The sequence below is a fragment of the Meleagris gallopavo genome, chromosome 1 (assembly GCF_000146605.3).
Source record: "Meleagris gallopavo isolate NT-WF06-2002-E0010 breed Aviagen turkey brand Nicholas breeding stock chromosome 1, Turkey_5.1, whole genome shotgun sequence".
NCBI lineage: Eukaryota > Metazoa > Chordata > Aves > Galliformes > Phasianidae > Meleagris > Meleagris gallopavo.
The window spans coordinates 134,566,379-134,585,518 of NC_015011.2; the positions used below are offsets into that span (position 1 = coordinate 134,566,379).

The 19,140-nt window shown below is 38.2% G+C and overlaps 1 protein-coding gene across 1 annotated transcript in view; it reads left to right on the forward strand.

Annotated features, from left to right (window-relative positions):
- Positions 1 to 19,140, forward strand: part of MYO16 (myosin XVI) — a 283,366-nt gene that overhangs the window by 230,429 nt on the left and 33,797 nt on the right. Inside the window, 5 exon segments of the mRNA XM_010728547.3 lie at positions 2,616 to 2,862; positions 4,745 to 5,052; positions 6,863 to 7,506; positions 7,508 to 7,583; positions 7,586 to 8,065. Of these exon segments, the coding sequence (XP_010726849.1) occupies positions 2,616 to 2,862; positions 4,745 to 5,052; positions 6,863 to 7,506; positions 7,508 to 7,583; positions 7,586 to 8,065 (1,755 nt within the window).

Below are 19,140 nucleotides of genomic sequence, written 5' to 3' on the forward strand. Positions count from 1 at the left end.
AAAAAAAAGTAATTTTTTCTTCTTGGAATAGTTGCTGTATTTTATTTATTTTATTTGTGCCTGTGAAACATAATTATATGAAAAACTGTTGACTGTAATTAAAACTAAGGGGAGCTTGAGTATTTGTTTTTTAAGTACGTTCGTTGACTTTTAATATCACCTCTTAACTTTGAGTTGCATATCAGATAGAATCATAGAAGCATAGAATGGCCTGGGTTGAAAAAGGACCACAGTGATCATCTAGTTTCAACCCTCTGCTATGTGCAGGGTCACCAACCATCAGACCAGGCTGCCCAGAGCCACATCCAGCCTGGTCTTGAATGCCTCCAGGGATGGGGCATCCACGACCTCCTTAGGCAACCTGTTCCAGTGCGTCACCCACCACCCTCTGAGTGAAAAACTGCCTCCTAATATCTAACCTAAACCTCCTCTGTCTCAGTTTAAGACCATTCCCCCTTGTCCTATCTCTATCCACCATTCCCCCTTGTCCTATCTCTATTCACCCTTGTAAACAGTCGTTCCCCTCCTGTTTATGTGCTCCCTTCAAGTACTAGAAGGCTACAATGAGGCTGCCCTGGAGCCTTCTCTTCTCCAAGCTAAAAAAAATAGAGTAACAAGGATACAAAATACGTTTCTGTGAAAATATATCATGAATACAAAGCTAATATTTTTATGTTTAGTTGTCTTTGTTTTCTCCTTCTGTTGCAGTTTTTGAAGTAGAAATTGCTTTTTTTTTATTTAATGCATTTTTTTTCCCTATGTTTTTGTTTTAAGATCACACTGACTCATTTGGCACATTTTTTAAAGGAGTTGCTATCCACTGTCTCGTGAATTCCTGTTTCTACTGTTCCATTTCCTATCAGAATCTCAAACACCTACTTCCTTAGAACATAGCACTATTTATCCAATTAGCTGTTGTCTGCAATGTTTCCCATTATCACGTTTTTTAAGGAAATTAGAAAAACAAGGATTTATCTTGTTGTTTTGTTTGTCAGATTTTAGTCAGATTTTATTAGCTTTGTCCTTCTCACCTTCCCTCTCCCAATAAGAATAAGAACTACATTTGGGGAATTTTGCTCATATTGAATCATTGAGGAAAATTTTTTGTCCTGTAGGAAAATCCATCATCCTTAAAGTCTTTCATTACAGTTCAACTAGATTAAGAATTAACTCTAGTACATTGTATACACATTGGTTAAAACTTTTCTCACTGAAGTCAGATCCATGGAATTTTAATTCTTCTAATCTTTGTCCTTAGATAAACTGTGAAGAATTAGGTAATTTTATGTCATGAGGATGCTAACCTGAATTGTTCTAATCTCTATAAGTGAGAATTACTGTACATCTACATAAATGAGGACTGAGTTCAGAGCACAGTCTTGGAATCTGTACAATACTTGTTGATACTGAGCAGTAAAGCTCCAGGAAATGATAGTTTTCATTTCATGGCAGTCTTTGAGCTCATTAAATTGTTGTGTTTTTTTTTCTTGTTTGGTTTTTTGTTTGTTTGTTTGTTTACTTGTTTTGTTTATTTCTGTATTGAACAGAAGACAAAACCCTTCAAAAAGAGGAATAATTTTTGATTTTTAAGCTTTTTAAATTTTTTCATACTTGTAAGCAGTGAACTCTGATAGCGACCTGTACATGATTCCATTACTTTCTCAACAGCAACATTATAAATTCAGACCTTTATTTAGCATAGCTCTTTCTCCCAAGCCAGGACACATGCCAAGGCATAGTAACATCAATGGTTCCATGTAGAGTGATTGATTTAGTGATGGATTCATCATGGTCACAGAAGCCCCTGTCCCTTACTTAAGTTCAGCTGGATACTTCTGAAAATTCTGAGGATAAGGCAATATTTAGGTTGAGTAGAAACTGTTGTACTGCATATACATGTTTAGGAAAGTAGCACAGAAAGCCGTTACAGGAAGTACACCAAAACATAATGCTGCCAAGGAGCGTAAGAAAATAGGCCTATTAGATACGTAAGGCTGATGCAACATAGATGAAAATTTTAAGCTGAAAAATGGAAATTATGTGACAGAAGCATTTCAGAAATGTGCATTCATTGTTTCTGCTGAAAAAAAAACAGGCAAAAAAAGTCTCTAGGTGTCAGTAAAAGATCTTTTATTTGTTTTGTTTTGTTTTTTTCCCGTTTTTTGGTACACTGAAATGTCAAAATACTGTTTGAAGATTAACAGATACAGGCAGTCTTTTAATTTCTACCATATTCCATGCAATAATCATTTACTCAGGGTATTATTTTAAAACGATCTTTTGAACTTTCCTTTTTAAATATATACTTCTTCATTCTCCATCAGACATCCAAGTTTCCAGCTGTAATGGAAACAAAAATATGGAAGTAACTGTTTTGAATTCTGGTAGCTTAAATTTGTGAATGAATTTGTTGTCATACTTGGTTTTAAGCAATATAAAATGGGCACATCCATTTTTGTATGTTGTATACGATGTACATTTCTTTCACTATTTGTGTAAGATATTGACTGAACTTGATTTACTTATGTTTACAGCAGAACACACGATAATATTGTTACTCAGTAATTAATTAGTTGTCTTTCATTGGTTTATTATTTTTTCTTCTGTTATGGTAGTTGTGAGAGGATTTTTAGCTCGCCAGCGTGTGCTACAGAAGATGAGCATCAAACAGCAAGAGATCACCTCAGTCAAAGGCTTCTTGCAGACTGTTGAGGATATGGGGCTGAAAACATACGATGCCTTGGTCATTCAAAATGCTTCTGACATTGCTCGGGAAAACGACCGGATTCGCAATGAGATGAATGCTGCTTACCACAGGGAAAAGCTAGAGGCTAGAAATAGACCAGAAGAAGTCCACAAAAGGTAAGATATCTTAGATTTGAGAAAATATATCCTGGGTTGGATAGTAAGGAATTAAATCATTTCTTCAGGTTTATGATTTCCTTCCCTGCTTTTAAAGTCACATAAATGACTTGAGCTTAACTTGAAAATTGCAAGAGCATTTTCAAGTATGCATTCAACCCAGATCAATGCTAGACACTGTTTTTCTTTGGAGCAGGTAATTATGTCCAGAAACATAAAGACACCAATAATATCTTATTCAGGGCAGACTGAGCTTTAAAGGAACTTATTCAAGCCTCTGAAACCTTTATTTTTTTTTCAGAAATTTTTCATTTGAAGAAAAATAGATTATAGTTGAACTTTCATCAAACCAACTAAACAAAAGCAAAACTTATCTAACTGAGAATTTCAGTATGGGGTAACTGCCAAAAAATGAAGAACAGCCAAGAAAGCATTAAAATACAATAAAGGGCAGCCCAAGAAATTCTGATTATACAATGAACTAGAAAAACTGTGAAAAGGATTCTTTCCTCTTATTTAAAAATAGATTAAAGCCTTTTTGTTTAGCTCCCATCAGAGTTTACAGGAGTACCTGTTTTACGAATTCAGCAAATGGTTGGAGAGCATTTTCCCAAGAATGGAGTCCCAGATCTTTTTCTCTCAGATTGGGCAAAAGTAGCATTTGCAGTTTAGAAACAGGTATGTATCAAGAACAGGAAAGCTTCTAATAACTTGCTGGACATACAGATATTTACTTTTCTATAGGAACTTAATTCTCATCTGGAACAACTGCGTTTGCTTTCCTTGCTTTTGTTAGTGACTTTATTAAAGTGAAAATGGCAGTACATCTGCTTAATTAGCTTCAAATATCCCAGTCATTACATATTGGAGGAAATGCCTTTGTCAGAATGACTGTAATTAAACATTACAGTGAAAACAAATTATCCACTGAGCACCACACTTTCATCTTTAGCTGTTTCATTTACTACACAGGCAGCTGGCTATATCCTGCACATGAATTCCAGCCCTGCTGGTGATCTGCCATACAGAAATACAATTTTAAAAAAAAAATGCTTGGCAGTTTGTCTGTAAAATGATAGTATGGACATCTATCTAATAGGCTGCCACTCCAATCTGAAAGGTTTTCAGCATTTTGATTTTTGGAAGTGTAAAATGCTTGAAGAATTTCTGTTAAAAATCAGTTTGTTGGGAGTGGTTGAAAGACATCATTTCTCTATTCGTATTGAAATAGCAAAAAATAAATAATTAATTTAAAAAAAAAGTGGAATAAGCAAAAGTCCAAAACTGATTGAAGTAACTAAGCATAATGTCATAATTAATATCTTTCAAAGGATAGCTATCAAGTAAGCCTCCACAGGAGGATATATATATATCTACGTGGAATTATTCAGACAGCCACTGTAGCTGGTTAAAAGGGTCATTAATATTTTAAAGATTTGCATTATCTAAATAGAATTTATTGTTGTCTTTTCAGAAAATAGCGATAAAGGCTCAGCATTTGCTGCCTCAGTAACTTTCCATTAAAATGGATTTCCCAGAAATTATCATTCAGATTGGAAACGCGGCTTTTGATTGTGTGCAACAATCAAAGTGTGAACAATTCATTCACAGAGTGTCTGATCCACAATGTGAAACTGCTTAAGGAAAGCTGCATCTGTGTGAAAAGAGAGCCAGTGTCCCAATTTATCATGAAACAGGAAATGGAGGAAAGCTAGCAGCTTGATCTGGATTTGTTTGTCAGGAGATTACTACACACATCCCCTCCGCACAGCAGGGGAGGCGGGAGGCTGTTTACCAAAAAGCTGTTGTTATGTTTGCATGAACAGGTTCATTGTTACCACTTGAATAATGCATCTGGGCCTCTCCTCCGTGTTTTTTTCAGAGCTGAAGACAAGGGTGGGAAGCTCCCTGAGGATGGCTTCGCTGGCTACCGAGCGCCAAAGCACTTTCACTCCAGCTCCGTGCCTGTCCCCATGGCGGTGGAAGGCTTGGTACATTCTGTGGCTGGGTCGTCCATCAGGTCCCCATCCCTGCACTCAGTGTTCAGCATGGAAGACAGCGGCAGCCTGCCGTCACCACGGAAACAGCCTCCTCCCAAACCCAAGCGGGACCCCAACACACGGCTGAGCGCTTCCTATGAGGCCGTCAGTGCTTGCTTGTCGGCAGCTTCTAAGGAGGCCGCTAATGAAGGTCAGGCAGAAAGGGGGAAAGCGTCACAAAAGTTACTCTAGATTATTGATTTGTTCCCTCCGCTTTGATCCTTCCAAACATGGGCAAAGCGCCTTTGAAAAGCCCCGCCTCTGTGAAATATTTCAGTGGCAGTAAATAAAGGTAGTCAATTTATCATTTGCTCCAAATCAGCAAATAACTGCTCGTGTGTTCTAATGGCCTCGTTTGTCAACAACCTGAGCCTGTTTGCAGAATTCCCTCTAGAGACAAATGATCTTTGTCAGCTCCAGCTATTCCACCCCACTGACCATTTTCTTTCACCTTTTAAACTGTTAGAATATCTTGCATTGCTAATACAGAATGCCAGATTCTTGAATTTCACCAAGTTAAACATTAAACATTCTCCTACTTTTTCTCTGTGTTCACAGAAATGTCTTGTGCATTCAGTGGTTTATGTTTGTGCCATAACTTGCTTATGGTGAATTTTTTGTTTGGAATGAAAGCACTGTGGAAGTTCCAAAAGAATTGCAATGCGTTACCTTGCATTAAGTCCAGATTTGAGTTCAATTGTTCTGTCCTCCTACACATTTGAAACATATGAGTAGAAGACGAAGAGAAGGGAGACATTCTGCTTTTCCTTGATAAGCCTAATTTGTCCTGTTTCGTGTAAAGAATCCTCTAAGCTTATCAAGGAAGATTCTTCAGGCTGGGTTTAAAGCTACATGTAACCATTTTCTATGCCTGCACACTGGCTGCAGAGCTTTGCAGCTCCCTCTCTCTTGCAAAATAATTACTCATGCCCAGTTTATTAGATGCAGGTCAGTTTTCCTAACCTTTACCTTGCTCATTCAGACTCCTTGTGAAGTGAGGTAAAATCTTGTGTGTGTCCAGTATAGGTAGTTTTAAACTAGTTCAGCATGGATTATGGATCTCTGCAGTGGTTTAGGCTTTCAGTGCACAGTGTTAGAAGAAATGATTGATTTAGCCAGAAAACTCCAGCAGAATTTTTTGAAAGACTGACAATTTAGATACGTTTGTGTGGTCTTAGCAGTAATGTTTATGCACTCACAAAACAATTGGAGCAGTTTCCCTGCTGTGCTCATTTTCCAAGTATTATGTATTTCCTGAGTCTTTGTCTGAAACCAGCTCTGATTTACACCATTTAATTTTTATCTTAAAAGAGTAATCACCTATTGATGATCGGTATCTATTATCTCCGCTCCATCTGTGCCTGGAGGCTGTGAAAAGACATCTAGTTTTGTTAACTGTATACTCAGTTGAGGAATTGCCCCTAGGCTATGTGATTCCCTAACTTTAAAAATTACTTCCACATCAGCAATACAAAAGAAGCAGAGATAGGGATAATATCTGCCTGTAATTAGAATTTTATATACTGCATAAAAGTCGGATACTTCAGTTACTGATGATAACATGCATGTCAGAATAGTGCTGTGGTGAAAGTCCTAGTTAAAAGCACACCCTTCTATCCTCTCCCCTGGGGCAAAAGGAATAACAAGCATGTATTTCCATGCATTACACACCTTGCAGTGAATATCTGGATTCAAAAAATATGAACAGTGACAGTTTTAGTGACAGTGGAGGCTACCAAAGCAGATTATATGCCCAGGCAACAAAAGCTTGTGGTTTGGAATGCTGAAAGTTCTGCATTTTATTCATTGAAATATGTATACTTTTGACTGAATTCTTCTGTATGTAACTGCTTTTAATGGTAAAATTATACATGCAAGATTTGAAAGCTTAAATATTAGACCTGTGTAAGAAAAAACTAATTTCAATCTCCTAATAACACACACCTTTTTCACTTCCCTAGTTCTGACCCGTCCAAGGCCACACAGTGATGACTATAGTACCATGAAAAAAATACCTCCCAGAAAACCAAAACGAAGCCCCAATACAAAACTCAGTGGCTCTTATGAAGAAATACCTGGCCAAAAGCCTGGGGATGTGAAACAGACAAACACAGTAGTCAAACAGGGTAGCTATGACACTGCGGGAGTACAGAGAGCAGCTTCTGCTGATGTGCCACAACATGGCACATTGAGCCTCTATATGTCACAAGAAGAGGAAGAAAATGAGCCTGTCTATATTGAAATGGTGGGGAATGCAATGAAACACAGTTCTGCTGAAGCAGAAAGCCCAGAGCAAGGAGAATCTGTGTATGAAGAAATGAAGTATTTTCTCCCAGAAGAAGGAAGCAACAGTAATGGAATAATTCCAATAGCGACTGGATCTCCTCCTCTGGTGTTTGAAAGCAAAAAAAAAGTTCATGTTGAAGATGGAACATTGGATGGAAACAGTCAAGTTGCTTTGAACTATAAAGACTCATGTGACATTCCAGCCCCTTTCCCTAATTTGCTCCCTCACAGGCCACCACTTCTCGTGTTTCCTCCAACTCCTGTCACATGTTCTCCTGCTTCTGATGAATCACCTCTAACACCACTAGAAGTTAAAAAGACTTCCTGTCTTGGAAACCAACCTAAAATACCCTGTGCAGTCAGAAGGCTCAAGTCCATTGTCACCACAGTACTCTAAAACCAAAAGGGGGAGAGTGAAAGACCAGCATCTCCAGGCTTGGTTGTGTTCAATGTTTCCAGCAAAGTGACTCCACCTTCAACACCTCCTCCTCCTCTTCCACCACCCCCTCCTCCTGTACCACCTCCTGTTTCCTATCGGGCTTCCACGCATTTTGCATTTCCTCCAGAGCCTTGTGCTAGTTTTCTGATTAATACAGGGAAAACAGGTACAAACTCAGATCTATCAAAAGTACCTCAGAGACCAAACCCTGCTCAGCTTGGATGTTCACCTTCTCCATTCTCCAAACTGCCTTATTCCCCAAAGGTGGCAAGAGCAGAACACAGGAAATTGAACTCTAATTCATCATCTTCATTTCCATACAGTCCTACAAACTCAAGGTCATTGACCAGTCCCCTTGATGAGTTAGCAAGCTTGTTCAACTCAGGACGGAGTGTGTTACGGAAATCTGCAGCAGGACGTAAGATCAGGGAGCCAGAAGGTAAGAGTGATCTCTGTGTATTTCTTCTGCACCAGAACAAACTTATATTAAAAAGTGACAGAGTAGGTAAAAATACAATACAAAACTATTAATTTTAAAAATATATATATTGTTGTGATTGTAAGAAATGCATGGAATTTGTTGCATATGGCCTTCAGGTTTTCTCTGAGATGTCAGTTTTTCTTTTACCAAACATTTGTATGACACAGAATTAAATGGATAATTTATAACGTTCCTATAGTCTCAATGGAATAAGCACAAATGTTGTATATCATGTGCAAATGAGTTTATTGTATCTATCAAATACCTCAACAGCAAAAGGATGATCATTTATAGGATATCAGGAGAAACACAGTGATGAAAGGTGAGAATAAGGCTCATTCCCCTTATTTGGAAAACAGTGACAGTGACGGTGTGAGACTGACGCTCCTGTAATCCGACTGGAAACTATATGTGAGCTTTTACATCATTTGAGTTCATATGTCAATGGGATCAGATGGAATTAATCCAACGGTATTGTAGGAGATGTCAGTAGCGCTCACTAAGTTACGTCAGTAACTTACCAGCAGTCCTGGCTAACAAGTGAGTTCCAAGTTTACTGGAGCCCGCATACAAGTAGGGCAGGAAGGAGGATCTATGGAGTTACAGACCTGTCAGTTCCTTGGTACTAAGGAAGGTTATGGAGCAGATTGTCTTGAATGTTATCACATGGCACATGTAGGACTATCAAGTGATCAGAAATAGCTGACATGGGTTTATAAAAGGCAAGTCAATCCTGACTAACCCGCTCTTCTATGACAAACTGACCTGCTTAGCAGAAAATATATTGGCTGTGCATGTCATATACCAGGTAGTGTTTTTTTTTGTAGTGTTTGACACTGTTTCTCACTGCATTCTCTTGGAGAGACAGACAGACAACTCATGGCTTGGACAGGTGTATGGTTCACAGGCTGAAGAACTAGTAGAAAGGCTGGGATTAAGTAGTTGCATTCTTCAAGGCTCAGTATTGGGCACAGCCTTGTTTAAAATTTTTGTCAGTGATCTGGATGCAGTAAGTTTGCAGACCAACATCAAATTAAGTAAGACTGCTATTCTGAAGATAGGATGGCTTAGCACAGGGATCTGGATAGGCTAGATTGATGGGCTGAATATAATCACATGACATTCAACAGTGCAGTCACTAATCTGTTTTCATCATCAGCAAGGCTAAGTACCGGGTTGTGCCCTTGTGCACAATCCCATGCAGTGGTGAGGTAGGCTTGGGGAACAGTTGCTGGAATGTTTCCCAGCAGAGAAGGACCTTGGAGTGCTGGTCAACAGCTGGCTAAACATAAGCCAGCAGTATGCCTTGGTGGCCAAGAAGGCCAGTGGCATCCTTGCCTGCATCAGAAATAATATGGCCAGCAGAGTGAGGGAAGTGATTGTCCCACTGTGGATATCACACCTTGAATATTGTGTTCAGTTTTGGACCTCTCACTGCAAGAATAATTCTGAGCTGCTAGCACATGTTCAGAGAAAAGCATCAAAGCCAGTGAAAGGACTGGAAAATGAAACTTACTGGGAGTAGCTGCAGGAACTGGGGATGTTTAGTCTGAAGAAGAGGAGGTTGAGGGGAGACCTCATTGATCTCTACAACTGCCTGAAAGGAGGCTGTAATGAGGCCTCTGTCAGTCTCTTTTCTTAGGTGGCAAGTAATGTGATGCAAGGAAATGGTCTCAAGTTGCTCCAGGGGATGTTTAGAATGGATATCAGGAATAATTACTTCAAGAGGGGATGATCTAGCATTAGAATAGGCCTCTCAGGGAACTGGTGGAGTCCCCATCCCCAGAGGTGTTCAAGAGACATGAGAACGTGGTGCTAAATAACGTAGTTTTTAGTGGTTGAGTAGGTCACGCTGACAGTTGGGCCTGATGATCTTGAAGTTTTTTTCTAACCTAAATTATTCTATGATTCCATGATTCTGTGACAAAGATCTCAAAATAATTGAGTTACTACAAGTTTTATGAAGATCAGTGGCTTTATGGACACAAGGCACTTATACTGGTAATAAGACTCATACCAGCCATCAAAGAAATCATGGTGGTGTAAGTCCTTGTGAGTCTTCCAGACCTTTAAAAAGCTTTGGTTGGGCCTTGAATGTTCCTAGATACTGAATTCAATCAGACATGAGATTTTAAATGAGACTTCATTAGTTCTCAACCTGAGTATTGGGATTGATGAAATTTGTAAAGATGTTGCAGTAGTTTTGCTTGCTTTGGCAAAGTAAACTGATAACATTCAATACCTACTAATATATGGCAAATTTTTTGTTTTGCTTTTAAGCCAGAGCTCTGCTTTTATTATATAGTTAATACATTTTTATCTGTTGGAAAATAACTATCAATTTTAAAGTCTCTTTGGTTGTATGTTTTCAAGGCTCTCTGACTGTATCTGGTATGGTAAGTTTACTCCAGCCAAGTCAGAACATTGACTTTTAGCCTTAAAAATGTTTATTTGGTTTTGAGGATTTCTGCAAACTCAATTTTCGACTAAATGTGACCATGATAGAGTTCAGCCTGAATGTTGAAGATAGTGCATTAACACAGGGTGCCATATAAAAACTCTAAATTTACCTTTCACGAGGAAAATGTTGTACTTCTAAATATTTCATCAAGGCAACACTAACTATGCAAGATCAAAGTTCAAGAAAGATACAGAACAAAAGACTTGAATCAATATTTCATGAACTAGGAAGCTATATAATACTGTAAAATACTAAGTGCAGCTACATATGAGTAGTTCAGCAATGAATAGATAGATCAAAAGTGATAAAGGAATACAGGTGATGGTATGTTCAGTGCTTTTGACTTTTTCTTGTACTTCATAGTCTCAGGTGGAATAGTCTTTTATTTAACCTCTGATACAATTAATTAAATGGCAATCAGTAGAATGGACTCAGTTGTATAAAACTAGAAGTTGTCCTTGCTTTACCCAATGATTTTTTATCACCTCTTGCTTAATGTATATTAAGTTCCTGGAATACTGCCCCCTTTCTTCAGTTCATTTGGTTATTTGTAGTATTTTATTATTAGAGAAGGTGTGATAAAAATAAAAAAAATAATTGAAATTCATGAAAATTAAGACATGACTTAGAGCAGTACTCTGTAATGTGCAGTTCACTTTACTTCTATAAGTTATAACCAACTAACAACCTTAACTCAAAACAGAAGATGAAAGTGTGGGCCATTTCAGAGTCAAGGAAGGTTAGCTATGGGAATCAATGAGTCTCTGTATAGAACCATCAGCCTTGGAGATAAAAGCCTCTTTGCCAATAAAAGTGTAATACAGACAGATCCGCCAACGTGCCTTCCTCTTACCTGGAGGAGTAATTTCAAGGCCTGAGAACACTGGTATCCTTTTGGCTCCTGACCTCTCTGTGGGAAATGATCATCCTTAATTCCAGTAGAATGGATTTGTGGTTTTCTGATGGACTGCTGGCTTATTGTGAACTGAACTGAGATCGCCCTTCCTTCATACATTCAACAAGAAAAATAATAAAATTGTAACAACTTGCCTGATGCTATAGCCTGGGCTTTTTATAAAACGAAATAGTCTACAGATTCAAGCAATGATCAATCATACAGTATTCAGTTTCTTTCAAAATATTTTATGGGTAATAAGAGAAGATTTTTACTCTGCAGAACTTATAGTTTAAATAAGCAAAACTGTAACAACTGAGAACTGAGCAGAAGAGATTTCTCCTGGCTTGAAAAGAGTTACTGCTGAAGCTACAGCTGTGTTGTTAGACATAAAAATCCTTCTACTCCATATCAAACAAGACTCGGGTGCAAATGGGCAATAATAATATACGCACAAACTTTTTTTCTATACTTTATGATTGATACAAGTAGGAGCTACAGTTTGCAAGACAGACAGAAACTGCATGATCAGATGTAGAGTCACTACCCAGGTATTTCTAGATTAAAACCTTAGATTTGAAATGAGATTTCATGAAACCTAATTCAATTTCTTAATCACAAAGCCACTCTCTCTACCAGAGTACCCTTCTTTTTTTTCCTCATTTTTCACATCTAAAGCAATCCTGGGAAGGAGGAGGCAATTGGAAGCAAAAAATATTGAAGTATTTCATATTAAATATTTGCAGAGCAAGGTCAGAATTTTGTTTTCTTCAACATGGATAAATAATACTCAGATTTTGTACCATTCTTTTTGTAATTTTATATTGTTAATATTCCCCACAAAGTGGAATTTTTCAGCTTCAGAACAAAAGAGGGAATAATCTCCAGACCATCACCTGCACTTGGATTGGCAGAGTACGTGCTCATATGGATTCTGAAAGGAAGGGAGCAAATGAAATATGATTTTCCCTTAACTTGGATGAATTTGCTTGCCATCAGGCTATTGAGATAAAGACTTAATGCCTTATCTCCTTCCTGCTCGTTGAGAAAAAGTTGGTATGGATGGTTAACTTCTTAGCGTGGGCAAAAGAAGATATGTAAAATTGCTGCCTGAGGTTTAGTTGCCGAAAGCCCTTTCCTTTATGCAGCTCATCAATGTATAAGCTTCAAGTTTTGTGATTTTTTGTTAGTTTCACTACAAGTGGGCCTGTGTATACAAGTCTACTCTTCAGTAACTTGCTCATTTACAAAAAAAGCTTAATAACATATGTAACAACAACAAAAAAAAAGGCATGCAAACTTTTAAGTTGTTGGCAGAGTATTTATACAATATCTTTAGCATCCATATAAATCAGTTTGCATGGAATGTTTCTAAAACAGATAGATTTATATGTGTGTTAATTCTTTCGCATTCTCCAGTGTAAGCACCTTCCTAAGGAAGGTTGATGCACGTGACAAATACAGATATTTAGATGTACCTAGTTGGGACTAAAACTTGCCAAATAGTCTTTGCTAAAATTGGCACAAACATGGAAAATAACAGGATTTAATGTGTATGTATGAGATTTACAGTCCTGTCAAAGGCAGGTATCTCATTGATAGCTAGTAAATAATTTCCTTCTATCAACAGATTAGAGTAAGCCGCTATTGTGCGGTTAATGTCTCAACAGTGGATTGCAAATTAAATTCCCACTGGAGTTTCTGAGAGGAAATCCCAGTCCCTTATCCTCTAAGCCACTCAGCTTTTCTTCTTAAGCAACTTAATACAGATAATATTCATATCTACATCTCATTATTCCTACGTTGTATTGATGCAATGTGATAGTTTTACTTTCTTACAAAATGGGTAAAACAAAAAGCCCAGTTGCCCTTTTTTGTTCCTTTACCTGTGAATGCTGGAGGAGTGATTACATGAGACATTAGACTTCTATAACATCTTTTAAGTAAAATTCTCAAAGCATTGAAACTTTAATGAATTAAGCTAAACAGTACTTCTCTGAGAGAGATGAATGTCTGTTTATGTAATTGCCTTAATTATCAAGAAATGAGGGTGACTTTCTATGACTAATTTTCAGATTAGGTATCTAAACACAGGAGAGTCATCCCTCTCTGATTCACTGTCAGTTACTTGCAGCTTTCAATCTGAATCTCTTGCAGTAGGTACAGAAAAGTGGGGAAAAAGCAAAGCACTGCTAATAACAGTTTAATGTGAGTCATAAAAAAGAGCCCATACTTGGCTAGCTGTAGATGCCCTATGCAGAATGTAAAAGAGGAGACTGAACTGCTGGTAATGCCATTGCCATTCAGCACATGCTGAGTGACTTTTCTGAAGAAATAATTGTGGTCTGCATTACTGCAGCAGAGAAAGAGGTTAGAAGAGTCTTCAGGAAGCACCCGCTGTTTCTGTTTGCCGAATGTTTGTGAACATTCTACAATCTGGAATGTATCCCCTTAATCTGTAGTTTTCTCTCCATCTGTAAATCTGCCATTATGTGGACAATTTGTCACAAAAAATAAAATCTATTGTTTTAGGATAAATACAATATACCAAGAATAATTCTCCATTTCAGAGTCCGAAAACTAAAATATACTTTCTGTTGAAGAGATTTATGATTTTCTATTATTATATATATATATTATTATTATTATTATTTTTCCACTGGAGCATTGCCCTTCCTACCCGATTTCACTGCTACAGCCTAAAATCATAATGTGTAATTTGCTTTGGTCTCTATTGTAACATGAAAACGAAGCATTGTATGTGATTACAATAGACATTTTTTACCTGAAAATTATTAGAACAGAACAAATCAAATCTAATTTATATTTCAACTGAAAAAATAATTGGATATTGTCATCAACTTTTATTATATTCATTTTGCATTCAAAGTGCTTGTTAGGGAAATAAAACCAAATTCTTAGCACCCTCCACATGCTTCCAAAGCTCATATTCAATCATATAGGAGTTGGAGGAGGAAGTGCGGACCCAGGATCACCCAGAAAATATCAGTTCATTTTTCTGATCCGGTCTTATACCACAGTTATCTATAGATAAGGATCCTGGAGCTGGCAGACCAGTTCAACCCAGTGCAGGCTCTCATGTTCATACCTAGTCACTGCTTAACAGGAAAGAAGCTGAGGAGAAATAGCAAGCTTGGCTGTTGCTTTTAAATGACCCATTTATGAAAACTGTAGGCATTCCTTTTATGTAACTGTGATTGATTTGTTTTGTTTTGTTTGTTTTATTGTTTTTTGGTTTTTCTTTTACCTCTTGGATTTGATTTACTACATGACTCTTTGTTCCATCTGATACCGGAGCACCATAACCACACAATACCGCTTAAACTTAAGGATATTTCAAGCCCATAGATTTTAATACTATCCCACCTATAACTGTGACTTCAGTACTTCGGGTAGGGATTTCAGGGATTATTTTCATAGCAATGTATTTTCTTCACTTATCTGATGTGACATCGTTGTTTCAAATTCAGCACTGATTCAGGAAGTTGTTTGACGGTGTTGTGGGCTTCTTGAGATATTAAACGGTTTTCAGTGTTTTTTATTTGTGATTCAAGATAGAGAACCACAAAGAACTTTGGGAACAACTGTGTCACTAGTCGTAAACTGAAGGTACATTAATATGAAACATTAGTCATAGCTGAGAGAACAAGAAAATTGAATTGTAGCACACTTTAATTCCTGATACCAACCAAGAATATTGGCTGTTTGGCAGTAAGCATCATATCACCTGTTTTTACAGGACTATGGGTATTTGGAACAAAGTGGAGAATGAAATTTGTACACACCTTTTAATGAAAGTCTCTTGTTCTCAGTATGAGTAAGGAATTCTGTTCAGATGCTTTTAACTTACTTACATCAGTCGCAGCATTAAATCAGCTTTTGCACAGAGCCTCAGTAGAGAGCAGTAATTCCATTCCACAGAAAGTGGCAAGACTATGACATTTATTTTTGTTTTGCCCTGGAATGAAAATAAAGCATTCTTAAATTCTGTGCAGAAATATGTTCTTTCAACGTCCAGTCTTTCAGAAGTGTTTGAAAGTACTGAGATGGTTTGCATAACAGATGCTGAATTTTTTCATATTGAAAATGTTAACAGTGAAACAATTTGACTTTTTTTTGACCCAGCTAAATTCAAAAATTTCAGCGATAGTCGAGATGTCATTTAGGAGTATCTCTGCACAGAAACGTTTGTCCCTGTTACATACAAACCAAGCTGCATCTAACCTTTCTGGCTTAGGTATCCAAGAGCAATGCATTGTGATGGTGCAAGCTCCAACATACCTCACTGATGACCCAAGTCTTGACAGGACTTGAGCAATTCTCCATGAAACAATCCCACAAATGGGTTGTGTTCCATCTGCATTGATATTTTGTGTGTCAGGATGGAGAAGCAGGAGAAGACAGCTGGAAAAAGAATGTAAAAAAGCCCTGTCCTCAACATATGAGTGCCCTGGTCCTCATGCTCTCTTCTCACGACTTCACTGTGCTGTTGGGAGAGTAGGACAGGTTTGGAAATGGAGCAGGTTGGGAAAGTACAAGCAGCAGTCTGGGGTATCTGCCTTCTCCCCAGGCCCACTAGTGAGTGGGAACATAGAAACGCCTTTGGATTAAGAGCTCCCTTGTATAGAGCTTTTGCTTTATTTTAAAATGAGAACCATGAAAATGAATTTTATTATCTGTGGTGCAGAAGTTGTGGTGCAACTTCTAAATGAAAAAAATAAAAAAAAAAAATGGTTTGCTCTGAAGTTTAATGTTTCAGTATTTCTTTTAGCTCTTTCCTTAAGATCTGTTTTCAGTATAATGATGCTGACTGTATTAGGAGAATGTAGTGATAGCTTTTAGCCACAGGTTGGCTATGTTTGTACACAGTATGTATGCTTATCACACTGCATCTGCGATAGCCATCCGTTCCTGCTTTGAGGAGCATGGGGGTGTCATTGGCCATTGCTTTATCCCTTCAACATGAACTTAAAAACAAGCTAAAGGTATATCTCCAAATTCAATTCTTCTAAGCTCACTTAGAAAACAAATTGCAAATGTTGTCCAAGAGGTTTTCCAGAATAGCGGTCTCTGTATGTTGAATGACAGCACAGACGATCCAGAAATACTCCTTGGACTCTTCCTCAGGACATACCCAAAAATTTCATCTAACTTTTTTGTTGCTGTTAGTGCCAGAGTTCATATGAGAGAGATCCTGAAAATCTCTGTAGAAGTATTCTCTGAGAAAAGTAAATAGAATCAATGTGATGCAGTTGGTTGTGGGAAGTCCCTGTCTATTTGTTTATTTGGGGTTTTTTGTTTATTTATTTTCACAATATTTGCAACTGCGTTTGAAGGAGAGGAAGGTTGAGACAGTGTCTCATCACATAATTCCTTTCAGCAATAGCTACAGCCAGCAGTAATGGCTGTTCTGTTACTGAGATACCACACACAAAAGTAAACATGCTTAAATGTCTGTCTTCAAAAAGGACTTTGCATCCATGTTAGTTAGAAGAAAACAGTTTAAAAAAGGGAAGCTGTGTTTCATACCAAATTACCATCTCCTTTTCCAGATGGCAGCAGTTGATTAACCACACAAATACAAGAAATAGACTATTTGGTCAGCCAATCAACACATCTAAGAGTAAACAACATTATTACAGAGTATAATCAGCTAGATTTTTTTCCATATTAGACTTTAAAAAAGAGGACATGAGGGAAAGAGATGTTTCTTGTAAGGCAGGAAGTTGTCTCAAGCAGTGCTGCCTTCCTTCTTCATGCTGGAGCCTCAGAAAGGCCAATTGCTGCTGAGATCCATTCCTAGAGAAGAAGGGGTGAAGGAAATCCCACTTCTCTGAAACACATACACTGGTGGTATTCCAGCATACTTGCTGCATTAAGAAGATGTTCCAAGTTCTTGTTCAGAGGCTATCAAGCAGGAGAAATGGTAGTCTGTCTAGATATTCTTTGTTGGTGATGAATATTTAAGAAGGCTATTTTCACCCCTTCTGCAATATTCTTTGACTCAAGTTGGGAACCAACCTAGTTCAAACAATCTGAAGTCCACCAGATAGGGACAGAAGGCACTTTTACTGTCTCCATCACCAGCTCTGAAAACTTACCTGACCCAGAGGTGTCTCTAACATTATTTATAGGAAGAAGCAAAACGTTTGTAACTTGTAATAATTGTTATCAGTGTAAAAGTAAAGCACTATCACCCCACCACCATGAATCTGTCAGACAAGAAATCAGAAGAAACTTGCCTGAGCATTTTCAATTTTAGGTGTATGGCTGTAACAGCTATTTCTATAGCTGTAAAGTGATTTACAGAAAAGTCATGGGCTCACTCAGATCTAGAGGTTTCCGCATTTGCCTCAGTAACTTCCTTCTCACTACCAGCTTTACATTCTGAGCTCTAACTAACCAGTGTCATACCTACATCACAGAATCACAGAATCACAGAAACACCAAGGTTGGAAAAGACCTACAAGATCATCCAGTCCAACCATCCACCTACCACCAATAGGTCTCACTAAAACATATCCCTCAACACAAAATCCAAATGTTCCTTGAACACCTCCAGGGTCAGTGACTCCATCACCTCCCTGGGCAGTGATGTTCTTGAAGATGAAACTGGATGAAAATGAAGAAGGGCTCTTCATCAGCTTGGAGATTAGGAAAAATTTCTTCTCAGGAAGACTAGTGAGGTAGTGGCACAGGCTGCTCAGGGAGGTGGAGGAGTCATCGTCCCTGGAGGTGTTCAAGAAATGTGTGGATGTGGCACTGAGAAACCTGGTCAATTGGCATGGCGGGGATGAGCTGATGGTTGAATCAGATGACCTTAGTGGTTTTTTCCAACCTTAATGACTCTGTGATTCACTTCCAGCAATGTGAGGTTTGTAACTTGAAGTTCTTCATGGCTTGTGTCTACTCCTTTTGCTTCCCAGAATTCATACAAGACTTCCACAAATGCATCTTCTCAGAGCAAAGCAGGAGTTGTCTGTTTCCCTCATGCCGTATTTACCTGCTGCATTTAAGAATGAGGCTTCTAGAGTGTGTTCTAATGACTTTACTAGCTCCAATTAGAAGGAAGGATGCTGGAAGCAACACTGCATTGCTTCCAGTCCTGGGAGCATCACTGTAGGGGCAAATCCTACAATTGCTGCTGGCAGTGCAGGCTTTGTGAGATGAAATAAATCAATGAATAATTATTGCAGTGGCAGCCGGCAGCACAGCTATAAGGGCGAGACAGGCAGTGCACGCTAATAGGCTGGGGGAATCCTGTCTTGTCAGTTTTCATCCTGCTCCATTTCTTTCAGCAAATAAGATGCATCTGCTTGCCTCCAGCTCTCAGCAGACAAAGTAAACAGTCATGCTACAGCAGGTCACAGTGTGACTTCATGTGAGTAAACTGAACTAATCTGAAGCAATATGCATTCATCCAGCGAAAGGACACCCAAGATAACATGCTAAGGGTAGCCAGCAAACTCCACTGACAAGGAATGTCTCAGTAGTAAGTCAGAGCAAAATAGGAAATGCTAAGTGAAATTGCCAAGGTGCATCAAAACACAGTGATAAACACTGAAGCCAAAATAAAACAACCTCTCCTTATGTAACCTCCCTCTCGTTATCCTTCATCAGACGATATCTGTGTCATTTGTGCAGTCATCATCTTCC